The sequence below is a fragment of the Pygoscelis adeliae genome, unplaced genomic scaffold, assembly GCF_000699105.1.
Source record: "Pygoscelis adeliae isolate BGI_AS28 unplaced genomic scaffold, ASM69910v1 Scaffold38, whole genome shotgun sequence".
NCBI classification, from domain to species: domain Eukaryota; kingdom Metazoa; phylum Chordata; class Aves; order Sphenisciformes; family Spheniscidae; genus Pygoscelis; species Pygoscelis adeliae.
Genome location: NW_008825614.1, coordinates 3,059,418 through 3,075,861, shown reverse-complemented (window position 1 = coordinate 3,075,861; position 16,444 = coordinate 3,059,418). Strand labels below are relative to the sequence as shown.

The window sequence follows — 16,444 nt, the reverse complement described above, 5'->3', positions numbered from 1 at the left end:
AATCCCATTCTCCACGCTGCGAATCTTCCTAATGTTGGATTCCGGCAGTGATTTTATGGGGCCATCAGTTTCTCAGAAGCAGAACCCATTCACCTGGACGTACGTCACAGATTTACGGAAATATCTTACAACGGCACCTGACGTTCCTCATGCCTTGATCCCACTCTGGAAACTGCCAACCAAATGCCAGCTCACGCATGCCAGCTGCATGGCAACTACCACACCCTGTCCAAACTTCCCTTTCTACCTTCTGTATGACAAGCGTTGGTCATTCATCCTTCCACTCCCTCGAGAAGATCTATGGCACAGTATTAACACAAGTTACCTTCTTCCATAAAACGTTTAAGAGCCTGGCGCTCTCGGGCACTGTCCTGGTTTCGGCAGGGATAGAGTTAATTTCCTTCCTAGTAGCTGGTACAGTGCTGTGTTTTGGATTTAGGATGGGAACAAAATTGATAAGGCACCGATGTTTTAGTTGTTGCTAGCCCTTCCAATTCTCTCCCCCATCCCACTGCGGGGGGGTGTGAGCGAGCGGCTGCGTGGTGCTCAGTTGCCAACTGAGGTTAAACCATGACAGGCACAGGACACATTAGAAGCTGTTACACTGCGAGTGGGCCTCAAGTAACAGCAGCATCGCAGAACATCCTTTTGTGAGATTTTTTACCTACCTTTCTCCCATCAGAGCACGTTTCTTCTTCAGCAGGCATGTTGGGCTCTTCTGTGGCTTTCTTTTCCTCTTCTTCTGGTTCTTCTACACTGCCTTTTGAATGCTGAGTTAACTCTTTGCTGCCTAAGACTTCCAATTTTGGCACACTCTGACAGTGCAGCCAAAGTGGAGATACGTGGTCATAATGAGTATGCAATATGCGAACAGCAACACTGCTCACAGCCAGTGACTTTGGAAGATCAAATCCATGCTGTGTATCACAAAACGTGTGAGTTTTGAACCTGTAAACAACAGTAAAAAAAATAACATTCCCTAGTAAGACTGGCAGCACTTATTTCTGTATTTCTACATAACTATTCAAATCGATGTTCTACGCTAAAAGTCACCTAAATTCTCTTTTGTCGCGTGGCACAGTCTAAGAAACAGAGTGGGATGTGACGATATACTTCCTGTCTTGTACTGACAGCTGCCTGTAAGCCCCTCCAGAAAAGCTGTTGCTGCATTAAGGGGATCAGGAGCTGCAAAAATAACAGTCCTGATAGGATGACAATGAGGCAGAATCAGACGGCAGCTCTTCTACGCAGTACATTCCCGGTAAAACAGACTAATTTAATGGGCAAATTCCTACATAGGTGAAGTCACCAGCTCTCTGTGTTACATCAGTCTCAGCATCGTCCACATAAAACCTGAAGAGCTACACAGATGTAAAGGTAATTTTGATAATCATCAGCAGTATTACACAGCCACCGGTCCTTGTGACAGCGTAGGGAACAGGCTAAGAGCAGCACAGGAGGCCAACTTGCATCACATCAAGTATCTAACTGGTGAACTTGGGTTCTTTCACCAGATATGGAAGGTTCTTGCTCATTGCGATTCCTGCCCAACCAAAACCAGAACAACTCAAATAACACTTATTTTCTGGTAAGATCAGCTAGTCACACATTCTAAAAATCTTCTAGTAAAGCATCATTTATTTTTAATTCTTGGTTGAAAATTGTAAGTGCATCTCTAAGCTGACCAAAAGGCTTTAACACTAACCCAGATGGGCTCTTCCTGCAGGTCAGTCTGACATTGCTCAGGACCCAGCCTTCTAGTCATCTTAGCAAAGCTTCCAGCAACGGGTCCTTAGTCAAGGCAAAGTCCTTTTACCAATTTATTCCTCATATTTGCGAGTGGGAGTAGGAAGTCCGCTCAAAAATCTTGTTTTGAAAAATGTATCATCAGTTAAATGGTAATCTAATTAAAAAAAAAAATCTTAGATTCAAAACCCACTGTGGAGGATATTTGCATTCCAGGCTCTAGAATCTTTTATCTATCTAACAGAGAACTGAGCACAAAGCATCATTCCCTGCTTTGCAAGAAACTGTAACAGCTTAGAAACTATTTTAATGCATGAGCAAGAAACATTACCTCCGGAGGAACATCAATTCTCTGCATGAGTTTTACTCTTTTCCTTTAAAAATTGTTCTGGCAGTAAGAGGGTTCTACTGTAACATTTTAAGAAACAAAGTTTTTAGATAGATAGATAGATAGATAGGATAGATAGATAGATAGATAGGATAGATAGACAGATAGATAGATAGATAGATAGATACACACACATATATCTACATATATAAAACATTCCTGTTTCTTTACTAAAACTCTGATGCAACCAGTACCTTCCGTAGCAACAGGCTGGTGTGAAATCCATCAGTTGGGAGTCTGTAGAATAAAAGCTATTCAACATGAAAAAGACTATGAGAAACTGGTTCTTGGTGTTTACTTGACTTGGGTAGACAAGGCCAGGCCTCATTTCAAATTAAGAATTTCAGTATGCTGTACCTTACTTTCTTCTTCAAATTGGCCCAAATACAAAAAGTAACATTTTTATCCTTTATGACTGCCTGCATATTTCCAGTGTCAGAATCTTCATGCATATTAGCTGCCTACAAAGAAAAAGCAGATTAAATTGTGTTTTCTTCTTATTTATAACACTTTGGTTTACTTACATTTATACTTGGATAAATATGAAAAGACACGTAGGAATAAAAATACACCAGACCAAGCTCAGGTATGTTGTATTTATGTACTAAAACATAACAGTTATAAACTCAAATCTCTGTTAAAATTTGGACTATGTCCTTTTTCTTCCTGTGACTTCATCAATTCTGTCAGTCAAAATTCTGCCAAATATGGGATCTTACATTATCCCCTTCATTGGTACTACTGCTTATCTCCCTTAATCCTGTGCCCTCAAAAACACTTCTCAGGACAAGTTAAAAAAAAAAAAAAAAGCAATAAAGCACAGCCCAAAGCCTAGCCCACAGCCACCGCACAGATTATTTTACATGTCTGTCAATATACAACTTATGAAGTGATACCTACATTAGGAATTTAAGCCTAAACTCCGTAAAGACGATCAAGAATTTACCATTTCTTAATTTGCAGAGGGTTTTGACTGTGAACAAACATACAACCGGTTCACTATTTCCTTTACTTCTTTTCCTTTTTTTGTTTCCTCTAGCAATATCCTTTTGCTAAACATACTTACATATATGATTAATATACTTAAAATAGCAAGCAAGATCACTACCTATAGATGCAACCCAGAAAACCGATTCCCAAGTACATTTTCATTTTCTTGTTTAAATACTCTTTACTCTTCCCAAGATCTGTTTAAAAAATATTTTAGTCATATTAACTTGTATTAAAAAAAGGGTACAAGCTAACCTTATGATCTGCTTTTCACATTTGCAATTTCTTTACAGTCCACTAACTTTAATTTAAATCATTGAGACAAAATAGGAAACAAATTTCATACAGCGCCCCTTGTTTTCAACGTCTCCAAATCTCACAAAATGTCACAATAATTTAATAGTAAATGTCTTAATGATGAGAATTTCCACTCTAAGGCTAAGATTTGCAGAGGCTTTGAAGAAATACAAGTCTGGTATCTGCTATACACATGATTTGGAAACTCAAATACTACATTTGGAAACTGAAATACTAATCTCTGTGACAATATAAGAACAAAACCAACCATCACAAGAAGACACTTGTAGCTAAGCTTATGTGCATGGGGCATATTACAACTTCGAAGGAGTAAAACTTACTTACTTTAAGCATGTGTTCTGTTGCTACATCGTACTTCTGATGAAGCAGATTCTGCAATTCCAGAATAGATTCCTGGTACTGGACTGTTTCTTTTTCTGTTATCTCACTTGGTGGTGTGTCCAATAAAAGAAACTGCAACTTCTGAATTAACTAGAAGACATTATATGTGGGAAAAGTATCTCTGTTTTGACACCACCCTTAATATACTGTGTGTTCTGTCACAAAAAACAAGGCAAACTTGCTTCCTTTGTACCTAAACATATCTTGGTCGCAGAAATAATCTTTTTCTATTATACCTCTAGAAATTGTGCTAAGCCAGCATTATCAGATAGACAGTCAACCAGGCAAAGCGCTGGAAATTCCAGGGTCAAGTCTGCCTTCCTTCATTCCTCTAGTCCAATTCCTTCATTCCTTAACCTGTGGGCTGTGAAATCTTAGCTTATGAAATAGATCATTTATTGAACCGGTTGGTCATATGAAGAAACTTTTGGTCAAAAGTTAGTTTTAACGAAAAGCTTACAGCTTTATTTTGGAACCGTATTTTCTATAGTAATAATCTGAACTACGAAATCTTTAAAATAATAATAATAATAATAATAGGAAGACATACAGCAATTGCATTTTAATTCTCAGAACAATCCTTATCGTGCAGTTTGGAACTCTGTCATTTCATTGTTGCCTTCCACTACATGCTAATATCTTAACAACTAAATGCTTGTACAGAACTAAAAAATTCCTAGCTGGCCAAAGTGACCTGCAGCACTGAGACGAAGGGAGGATCAGATTACATTTTATGCCTCCCTTCAGACTGGCCAGACTCTTCTTCCTCTTAGCCTCTGGAATCGCAGTGCCACTGCTCATTAAAAGCAGCAGCAGAATTGTAACTACTACTGTCTTTTTTGTATTGCACCTTTAACATGGTCTACCTCGATAGTGAGGTGGTCCCTCTTAACTCTGAACTGCTGATCTACATGATCTTACAGTTGGAGTGTTTAACAGTTTCCTCTAAAAACATGCAGAACAGGAAAGAAATGCTCGGGTGTTTTAGACCAAGAGAAGACAGACAATCTTTTTGACATCACCGTGCATTTCCAGCAGGGGCGAAACAAAAATGCCTATCCTCTAGCATCACGTAATACTCTACTGAGCATACAGTGCAAGGTAACATGCGTTTGCAGGGCCTGTACAGCAGCTGTAGCTGCTTCAGTGTTGGATGGGAAACATCCAGCGGTGGGAGGAGGTGTGTTTGTGGGAGAGACATGACAGCAGGGAGAAGAGGGGCGAGAAGGAGCAGAAGCAGGCAACTGCCAGGCTTTTTGCTTGGGTTGCAGTGTAGAAGAGAAAGCGAGGAGTTATCTGTTGAAATTCTCGGAAGGGACCGGCACATTCCCCGCTGGCTCAGAAAAAGGCAGTATGTGGAAGCTGAAAATTGCAGCACCCAGCAAGCATTGCAAGATAGGAAATCTAACGCTCGGAACCAAACCAGCCCAATGAAAGTTGTATCACGCATGCGACTTTCACCCCCAATTTCTGGAAGACCCCATTTAACTTTCTGAAAAACACTATAAAGTTAGCATAAATGAAAATAAAACCCTACATTTACAGAGCAGCCACAAATTGCTTAAAATTGCCTCACAAACCATCAATGGTTGGTGGCTTGCATTTTGGGAACCCCAGCTCTTACACGACACTTTACCGGCTGTAAGTGTTACACAATAAGGCTGCTGTCCACTGAAGCACCTATATATGACATGAGCTTGTATGTTCTGGCTCAAGACTGTTTAAAGCATACGTAGCAGGGAAGATGGATGTTGGAATACTACAGCTCAGTGTAGAAACATTACACACAAATCCCTTAAATGCACTGCGTATTTAAAGTCAATAGGCATCTTCTTTAGAGTTAACAATAAATCTGCAAGTAAAAAAATGTAAAAACTGAAGAAAAAATTCTGGGTTTTGAAGGTTATAGCCCATTTCAGTCATTTGGCCAAAAAAAAAAAAAAAAGAAAAAAAAAAAAAAAAAAAAAAAAGAAAAAAAAAAAAAAAAAAAAAAAAAAAAAGAAAAAAAAGAAAATAAAAGAAAAAAAAAGGAAGAAGGGGGGCCTGTTGAGGATATGTTCTGGTAAGCTTAAACTGAAAAATACCATTTTAACACTTACATTTAGCACCTGTTCTCCCTTCTCCATCACAAGTTGAATGTCCTCATTTTGATCTTCACGCCATAAGCTCATGAAAGTATTTATTTCCTGCAGTACAGTTGGGTCAGGACTTCCATCACAACTGAGGTAATGCTCCCACTACAGGAAATGTTCAAAGAAAAGTAGATACAGGCATGCGGTGCAAATGACTATCATTACGACAAGAAAAAGGAGGATTCTAAACAACAAATACATTGTAGTGATACATTCACACCTGCATCTAAACAGGACTGTAACACCACCTGGCTTACTGCTATGCCAGAAAAAAATGGTTTACTTTGATATTAACGTATTAAGATACTTCTGCCCACCTATCATGTGCTGTTTACACTTACTCATTTATCAGGAGTTTCTGTTCTGCTAGGAGGAGCTTGCGTGTCTACAAAAGCAATTAATTCAGTACCTGCCACAAATGATGGGCTGAAAGAATAAATGACTGAGAACATAAATGAGGAACCGGTGCAGGTGGAAGAGGCAGATGGTTCTCAAACCAGATACTGCCAACAAAACTGAAAATCCTTACACTGGCAATAAAGCTGCTTAAGAGCCTTCTACTCCAACGCGTTTATTCCTCCTTTCTCTGCCTCTGAAGGAGATTTTCTCCTCCTCACCAGCACCAATTCAGCTGCTACAGAAACCTCTGGTGGGAACGTGAAAAAAGGATTGAATGATCTTTTTTTTCTTTAATAATTTTATTTTCAAATCAATTATTGGTCATTCTTGGGGGGAGGGGGGGATAATAATCAACAACAACAGGCTAAACCCACTTAACTCCACACGAGCCTGACATTGGCTCATGGGATCAATTTACAACATACAATGTAATTTTTTTCATCCATATAGTAAGTTATTAAGGAATCTTGCCTCTCTGCATACTGTGAAGATTAATAACGCAGTGTTGCTGAAGATGGCATTACAATGTAAAATGGATCTTTTAAAGCAAAAGGGCTTGTATAATTGCATTCCCAACCACTTCCATAACCATTTCCACTGACTTCAAAAAAAGCAGTAATAGGTGAGCCCTCAGTGCACTGGAAACTCCTGTATAAAAGACTGATCAGTCTTCAGTAATTAAAACATCTGATTTCTTTTTTTTACATCTTCGCACTTGAAAGAGATCTTCAGTTTGACCATCAGGAAAGCACATCCTTAAGGATGACAGCACTTGCTCTTTGAGAAAAAAAGGTAAGTTTCATGAAAATTTGTAAGCGTATCTGTTAATCTGGATTGAAATTGTTCGGAAACGGACGTGGAAACTCAGCATTTGGTATTATACATTTCTTTTGCCCTAAATATTCTTAACAACAGACTAATACAAACTGTAATATTTCCCATACTCCAGCAGTATTTTATCTGAAGATTTATTTTTAAAGTAATAGTTCTATTTTGCCATTACTTTTCAAAACAAAAAACCCTTACATTTCTCCTTCCAAGAAATACTCTTCAGAAACATCCATAAACAACTGTCCCCCTTCAAAATGACTGACAGATTCTCTTGTTCACAAGGGTAATAAAGCCAGAGCTTGTCATCAACTGAAAAAGGTAATAAACATCATCCAAAGGTGTCGTCGTAACTGTGAAGTTATCATGCTGCACCCTTGTGGCAACGAGTGCTAAGGCCACACTGGAATCCAGAGTGTAACCAGCGTGCCTAGGGACCGACTGTTCCCTCTGCAGGGCTCCTGAGGCCACATCTGGAGTGCTGGATCCAGTTTTGGGTCCCTCAATACAAGAGAAAGAGTGGTGAATTGGAGAGTCCAGAGGAGGGACGTTAAGAAGGTTAGGGTACTGGGGAAAATGACACAGGAGGAAAGGCTGAGCTTTGTCAGTCTGGAGAGGACTAACAAAGCTAAGGGAGGAGCTAATTGCAATCTACCAGTACCTAGAGAGGGGTTATAGAGAAGACAGAGGCAAACTTTCCTCAGAGGTGCACAGGGATGGTGCGTCATGACAATTAGGCAATGATCACAAGCTGTAACAAGGGAAATGCCAATTGGATTTAAAGAAAAATTGTTACAATGAGAGCGGTAGAGCTGTCAAAAAGGTTGCTCAGAGGTACTGTGGTATCCCCATCCTTAGAAATTTATAAAACCCAGCTGAGCACCTTGATCTAACTTCGGAGTTTGCCCTGCTTTGTGCAGGAGGTTGAACTGTGTGAATTTCAGAAGTCACTTCTAACGTGATTTATCCTATGATTCTAAATTTGTTCCGCAGAGGCTTTGTAAAGGATTAAGCGATATACAAGACAGAGAGAAAATCCTTGTGTCCACAAGTCTATTTATCCTTACCTGGAACCAAACTGGCCAAATCTTATATCAGACTGTTACTGAATCATGCTTCTGCAAGATGGATTCACAGGAGTGAAATATTCTACGAGTGTATTATTTCCATACCTTACTATTTAAAATTTAACTTTACAGGCATATAGGACTATTGGGTGATGATTCAACCACCATGTATGTCACCCTAAACTGCAGACATTAACTCTTAGCTGCATTCTCACATATTTCCAGCCCTGATATCTGACCCAGGTTTGTGCCATGTCCTTCAAAGCTTCAGCCAACCTCTCTCTGAATGATGACCTGTAATATCCAGGAACAACTGGAACAAATGTTGTCAATTGTCTCAAATTCTACAAAAATATTTTTAAGCCCTGGTAGAGATTTTTTCATGGAATGTTTAAATGTAGAATGAATTAAACAAATAGAAAAAGAAGGACAAATACCAGAACATCTGGAAGTACAATTCTTCTTGACCGCTGGGGTAAGCTGTGGGGCCCTAATTCTTTGATCAGCCAGACAGGCGTCTCTTTGCCCATGTTTCTTTTCTGTGTACACCAAAGTATAGAAGATAGAGGAGAGTGAGGATGGCCAGTTACTACCTTGAGATGGAACCTGAAATGCAGCCATAGCCCACACCTAAGTTCAAGAAATGGAAGCATTCCTGGACCCTGTAATGGAGACATAGCCTAAAGTCTCTTCACTGTCGAACCTCTACAACACTGGGTGGATTTTGGAATGAAAGCTTACCTTTGCATGTGCTCTATAATCTGTTTTCCACTGCTGTGCAGCCAGAAACTTCTGTTCCAGTGAATGAAGTTCTGCTAGTTCAGATTCCCTTCGTTCTTGATCCTGTTTATATATACATATGTCAAACAGAGGAGTTAAATATTTGGTTTACTACTTACAATTATTTTATATCAAAGAAAAAAATTAGGATATTTGAATGAGTTATCATTTAACCAAATCCAAACACTGATAGCTTGCTTTTTTATGAAACATTTAATTGAGAAGACTGCAGCAGTTCGCAATATGTTATTGTCATCACATTAGTTGCTGAGCCATACGACAAACATAACGTGTCATATGATTGTTAACCTCTCACTTGAACAGTTTCCATATCACCATCCTGGAACTACCTCTAATGAGAGCTGATGAAAAAAGTAAGCATATGTTGGAAAAATGTGTGCAAGATGATTTTTTTTTTCCTTATAATTTCTATTATTTTAAATTTATCTTCTCTCTAGGGGGGGAAAATATTTTGTGAAGGACAAGAGGCACAGGCAAGAGTGACTTTTTTCTGGGGGAAAAAATAAATTGTGGTAAATCTCCTGTTTTTCTTTTTCTTTTAAACACAAAAATATTTAGATATTACCAATCAGTTTTTGTTCTGAATGCCAGTCTTCTTAGAAAAATAAACATACATATTCAAACACACGCACACATATCTCTATACATGCATGCACACAGATCAATGCATCTGTCCTAATATGTAACCACTTCTAGAATTTATACCAAAATTTTCTTGCCACAACTGTACCAAATGTAATTATGGGGAACACAAAAATATATCCAATTGAAAGTATAGTGGAAGTGGGGAAAAAAAAAGTATTTATTCAAACTGGAGTAATACATATCCCAAAAGTTAATGTATTTAGCCACAGCATCTTTATGTATCAAAAACAAGCAAGACTATCTTGCCTCAGAGGATTTTCTTGAATCAAAGCAACACTAAGCCAATACTATAGAACAAAATTCAGCACCATTTCTCTTGACTTTTAAATATTTTATTTAATTACTAATCTCACTACCTTCTCAACTTGTGGGATCTCATGCAAGAGTACCTTTCAGTGATTTGGCTAGATTTTTCGTTATTAATTTTAATCTAGTGATGTTAGAAAATTTCCTCTACGTTTCCTCTACATCCTCTGTTCCTTCCCAATGCTAGGGACATAAGGATATTCCTTTCCACGCTCACACTAAATTAATAATGTTTTACAGACCTTGTCACAAGTTTAGAAATAGGATTAGAATTTTTCAGTTACTATTGGGTATGAACTAACTTTTGCCTTAAGCTTTTCCATCTGCTCTTGTTCAATTCTCTCCTTTTCCAGTCTTGCTGCCTCTTCTTGTTGAGCTTGCAATCGGGCTTCCTCTGAAGATTGGGAAATATATCAAAATTATAATTATATTTTGCTTAATAAAACCAGACAAATTATTTTGTTATTAGCTGTAATAACAAAATAACCATAATAATGAGCAACACGAAGATGTATCCTATATTGCGCAGAAATCCTCCAAATGAGCCAAACTACTTTGAATCACAGTACTAAAACACATTAACTATGGTGCTACCCCTATCAGCCTGTGACAATACAAGTGGAGACAAGGATGATCAGCAAGCCCTCTTTTCCTCCCCAGAAACAGCAGCAGGAGTGCCCTCTCCCTTTATCTACAGCTTGAACAGGCCCAGGTTCTCAGTGCAATGTCTGTGGCGAAACCGCCCGAGTGGTTCAGTCCCAAGTTAGACTTCTCCTTTCCTACAACCTTTGGTGGGTACCTCCATCTTATAGTAACTTTTTCACTGAAATCCTCTTCAGGATCAGTTACTCCTGATCACAGTTTTAGCTTTTCTTTGCTGCCACAGGGACTAGAAAATCAGAGAGGATGTGAAAATTAAAATTTATTTCAACCTCTAAGCCTTCAGCTTAAGGTAGCACAGCCTATGCATCAATCCAGATGTTCCCAAACAGTGGCTCGAATGTCACTGCCTACGTGCAAATCACTTCAGATATATCTGTGTTGCACAGAGGCGAGAGCAATGGCAGTTCCCAAATCTGCCTGTACTCACCTGAGCCATTACCCCCATCCACAGAGGTTACTAGTGATTAGTAGTCACTTACTATTACTAGCTGTCATAGCATGCCCAAACCCCCACCAGGATGGATTAATGGCAGAAAGGGAAGCAGAAGAGACGGCTCTGATGTTCAGACAGGGGTATCGAGTTGCGATACTGAACTGCAGAAGCAGACACATTCAGATGGTGAGGACAGGTAAGTCATGCAACTGGGATTTCATTTTAAGGGATACAGCGATATACAATAGAAAGATCTTGAAGAAGTGGGTGGAGAATCACTCCGTAGAGACAGAAGAAGTAAATCCAAGCAAACTACACTTTAATCTATCCTAGTTTGTAGTCACTTTATCTGCTACCCCTTCAGAACACCAGCGAGCCCCCTGCCAACAGAAGTATTTTGTTGGCCTTTTTGGACAGATAAAAAAGTCCTTTTCAGAGAATTTCTCTTGTCTACTGATAACTAGGCTTGAAGGGGGTGGGGGGGAAGCAAGCCACAAAACACTGCATTTCTAACTTGCTGAGAATATTTCAAAAGGTAATGGTAAGGGAGAAAAAAAAAAGTAATTCTTCCAGCCACCCTCCTTCCCAAGTTCCTAATCACAGTAGAAGTAACTAGAGAAAAGAGTACAGCTCTGAGAGAAAAGTGAGATGTGGGAGGTGGTAACAAGTAACAGAGAATTTGGCCCACACAAGAAAAGAGGGATGAATCACCTGTATTTGTGAAATAGAGATAGATATCGGTGCACATATAGTTTGGGAGATTACTTTCTTCCATTTGTTTAAAATAAGTGATTTGTGCCATCACGTTCCCTGTAAATGAAGCGCACAGTACCTTCCTCTTTCAGCCTCCTTTCTTCTTCTTCTTTCTGTAATCTCAGTCGTTCAGCTTTGCTAACTTTCTTTTTGCCACCGGACTTAATGTTTGCAATGAATTAAAAGAAAACAAATGTCAATATCACTTTAATACACTTTGGGAGGTATTCACCCTCTCTAACTTTGCCCTTCTAATCTGATCCCTGAATTAAGAATTTGGACTCCCTACACAGTCAGTGAAGCCTTCAGAACAGCAATCCACATCCTGGACTCATTTTTCTTCTCATTTTCATGATGTAATATATGTTTTTTCAATTAATATATTATTCTATGCTAGACACTCCCGAACACGGCCACATTAGGAGAACATTAAAATCTCTTGTTTTAGTGTAGAAATTGAATAACAGGTAGATCTGCTAAGAAAATAGATGTTACAACTTCAAACGTTTTAGGAAATACTGGGAAATGTATTTTGGGACATAGGCAAGTCTGGCGTTTAGAAGTATCTAATTCACCAGACAACTAACAGAGAGTTCTCTTTTCTGTTGTAAAATCCTAACTGCAACTCAAGACAGTTAACTGTTCAACCTCTAGAATATGTTATCCTAGAATAACTATGTTTTATATTTGGGTTTCTCAGAAATTATCTTCCTTATTAATTCTTTGCAGTCAGGGTATTCATTTAAAAAAAATAAAAGACAAGGTAAGTACCATGCAAAATTTACTGTCATGTAACAGATTAACCAAAATAGAACACTTATTTTTGTCCTGTAATTCATAGATTCCTCACTGATGATACATACAAAAATCTGATAATTGGAGCTGTGCACATGAGGCCACGTTGCCTTCAAGAGACTTGAACAGCTAGGATGTGGAAAGCGTAATTCTCTTTGGATTTGAAGATGTTTGCTAATGGCCCCTCACTTTTTACCTCACCAGCAAAAAGAAAGATTCTTGGATGGGTTTTATTTTTTATTATAATTTTGTTTGGTTTTTGTGTCGACACAGTCTTGGGACATTTAATCAAACCTGTAGGATCAGCACTGTCACTAGAAAACAGCACTTAAAGACACAGAAGAGGAAAACACTCATTTCCTGTTAATTCAGTAGCAAAAGCAGCCTAAGGTTGTAATCCTCACCAAGCGCATAGTTACTAAGGCCTAAATTATCTTTATTCAGTTTTACTCAGCATTTACACAGGTAACCCTGCCATTGTATTGCACGCGTAATAAGCTCGCAGTGAATGTGCTTTGACTCCATCTGGGGTTGATGGAACGATACCAGGGAGGAGTGCTGTTCCTGAAGGCAGGTGCTGCAAAAAGGCCGAAAAAAAAAAATAAAAAAAAAAAAAAGGGGGGGGGAGGTGAGGGGCGCAGGGGGAGAAAGATGGGCCAGGAAGTAAATCAAAACAAGTTTGTGGAGCTTGTAAAGACAAGGAGGCTGATTTTGTACTGAACTGCAAAATTAATTCACAGCCAACATTATTGTTTATAAGTGGGACAGATAAGGCTATTTTTTTTTGCACATGTGAGAAAATAAACCATGATATTCTGCACAGGCTCCAGCATACAGAAAAAACAAAGAGTGACAGCAGCCTAAACTAAGGTTGAAAGCAAAGGTATGGATGACAAAAGACAAGATGTCAAGGAAAACAAATGACTTGCATTTGGTGGTGTATCTACGTACTGGCTGAACAACGGTATTCTGCCACTGACACACACAAACGAAAAGAGACTTAAATAAAATCAAACGTTTACTTTTTCAAAACAGAGAAAATATGGAATGTAAATTGGTTCAGAGTGCGAGGCAATGTGAAAAGAGGAGGAGACACATCCTCCACCTAGGCATCTAACCTGGATGTCGCACATCAGAGCGCTGAATCCCAAGTCCCCATGCCATCACTGGTGAGAGACAAGGGCTTACAAGGATTCAGTCAGGTGAGGTAAAACGACTAAACCAGTAGGAGTTTCATCCACAGTCTCAGCAAGAGAATATAATTGGACGGTGTCACGACGTAAATAAACACTAAGGATCAAAGGCATGTGTTAGGAATCCAATCCTTCTCTTCCGCAGAGAAATGGGTACCGAATGGTCCCAAACCAGCACAGTAGCATAGTGCCCATCCTGCAGAGGTGTAAATGAGGCAATAAAGAAAGAGGTCCAACAAAGCTGATGGGGAGGGGCAACAAAAGAGGACTTAAGTCCAGACAGTTGCAAATGAACGCGATGGTATAATGAGGTCTTCCTACCCGCTCCACCCGAGTATTCCTAATAATTTGGTAAATATTGTTACAAGTAATCCAATTGATAGGGAACTTAGAAATAATCAGGGAGAACCTTCGCCATTCATCACACAGTGTGTTACAAATACTGTTATTTCACATTTTGCTTCTGACTAGTCTATTTTCAGATACAAATAACCACTTGGAAAGCTATTCACTTTACACTACTTTGCATGGCAATAAATATATACATAAATGCAACTTTGAACACAAAGGTTATCACGAAGCTTGAACAAAAACAATGGTGAAAATTTAGTGCCAACAACAAACGTACACCCACCAGAGCGAGCGTGCATCTTACCACATTTGTTACCAAAGCATTTATTTGCAAATTTCTCCTAGAACAGAGTCAGTAAAAACCACAATTCTACCCATTAAGATTTCAGGGAAGAATCGATTCCTTCCAGTTCAGAAAAAAAAAAAAATAATCATCTTTGATTACTTTTCTTCCAGTGAAAATGGAAAATCTGCTTGTTTCAATTACTTATAATCACTTTTTAGTCAACTTCTTTTCACATTCTTACGACTTAACATAGCACTGAGAAATTTGAGATGCACAGTTCTCCAAGGAATACATTTGAACATGTTCTTTTTTGAGGGAGGGGTGGATAATTTCATTATCACTGAACTAAGAAAAATCCACGGGCATGAATTTATGCAATCCAGTTTCCCGTGGACTTCTGTCTGTTGTCCCCCCTACCCATCACATTCTGTGTCCAGCTTGCAGCTCCAAGCCAGGACACTGGCTCTCTAGCCGGACATTCGCCGCCAAGCAAAACACACAGCGGCTGCGCTCGCCACCTTCTCTCTAGCAGTTCTGCAGGAACACGACTCGGCCTCCTCGCAAAAGGCACATAAGCTTAGTGGCCTGGAGACGCCTGTTCCTCTTTCAAATTTGATTGAGCCTGACCAACTGGCTCAGAAGAAATACAGATTGAAAAACAAAAAACCCCCACCTTTTCTTTTTAAAAAGCACATCTGCATACAATTACGGTGTCACAGCACCTTTATTATGGCAGAGCCTCTTAAAAATAACGTTTTGTAGACGTCAAGTCCAGAAGTAACTAATGCTTACTTTAATTTCAGTATGAAGTGCTTTGTAATTTTACTCACATAATTTCCAAAATAACAGAACTGTCATTGCACACTATCTAAATTAACACTGCAAGGGTCAAAATGCTGTATGCGAACTAGAGCATGTTTCTGCCTACCTACCTTTTTCTTCTTTTTTGGACCCTAGAAGATCAGGGGGGGAAAAAAAAAAAGGAAAGTGAGCATCAGAGAACAGTGTAAAGGAATAACTAGAAAATACAACCATTCTGTAAAATTAGATGAGATTACCTATTGAAAAACTATAAAGACAATAATTTCGATATTGCAGAAAATTAGCCACCAGCACGTGACTCCGGACCACCATAATTTATCAGGCTAGATTACACTTATGGTTACAGAAGTATATCTGTTTATTCCCACTGTTAAAAAATTAATGTACATCAAATAGGTGATTTAGTCCGAGACATAATTCAGTCAAAAAATGTTTTCAGTGTTTTCTGAACTCATCAACTGTGTGCTATTCCTAATAACACTAAATTACATCGTGCGATGACCTAGAAGAACACAGAAACGCCATCGAGTCTTTTGTCATTCATGGGGAAACTGCACATGAACTGAAGAAATGTAACTAGGGGACTTCTCCAAACGACCACAGGAAATAAGAACAGGTTCTAGAAAGCCAAACGCCTAACGGCAAATCCCTTGTTCGATTTACCAAACAATTACCTTTTCTGTGCAACGACTAAATATTGCCATGTGAATTTTCGTAACTTCAGGGCGATCGATTACCCGCTCGAGCATATTCCCTATGGGGCGGAGAAAGGGGAAGGCGGCGAAGAGGACAGGCTGTGCCCGGGAACGCAGGGACGTTCGGTACGGCAGAGCGGGTCTGACAACGAAGTGTTCGTTACCTCCAAGCTGGGTTTCACGCTAAGCAGCCATCGTAAGAAACCGCAGCACGAGAAGTTACAGCGGGGGACTGCAGAAAAGCTAACATGCCCTTCCGGCGATTTTTTTCAGTCTTAAATCTGTTCTTCCATATACCGGTACCTCGGCAGCCCGTGCGGACTACCCGAGCCCAACCCTTACCTACTTCCCCACCGAACCGGCGCCTCGAGGCGCCCGTTACCGTTGCTCCCGCCTCCCCTCTTCAGCTGCAGGAGCTCAAAGCCCTGCGGCTACCCCGGCACTAGCAAACC

At 39.5% G+C, this 16,444-nt stretch overlaps 1 protein-coding gene across 1 annotated transcript in view; it reads right to left on the bottom strand.

The window, feature by feature from the left end:
- CASC1 (cancer susceptibility candidate 1) overlaps nt 1-15,423 on the bottom strand; it is a 30,007-nt gene extending 14,584 nt beyond the window's left edge. Inside the window, exons 1-8 of the mRNA XM_009332820.1 lie at nt 15,408-15,423; nt 11,930-12,011; nt 10,304-10,395; nt 8,991-9,092; nt 5,923-6,060; nt 3,767-3,913; nt 2,492-2,595; nt 669-948 (exon numbers count right to left, since the gene is read on the bottom strand). Coding sequence (XP_009331095.1) covers nt 669-948; nt 2,492-2,595; nt 3,767-3,913; nt 5,923-6,060; nt 8,991-9,092; nt 10,304-10,324 — 792 coding nt within the window. The 5' untranslated portion in view covers nt 10,325-10,395; nt 11,930-12,011; nt 15,408-15,423. The remainder of the gene's footprint in view (nt 1-668; nt 949-2,491; nt 2,596-3,766; nt 3,914-5,922; nt 6,061-8,990; nt 9,093-10,303; nt 10,396-11,929; nt 12,012-15,407) is intronic.
- Nucleotides 15,424-16,444: the final 1,021 nt, after the last annotated feature.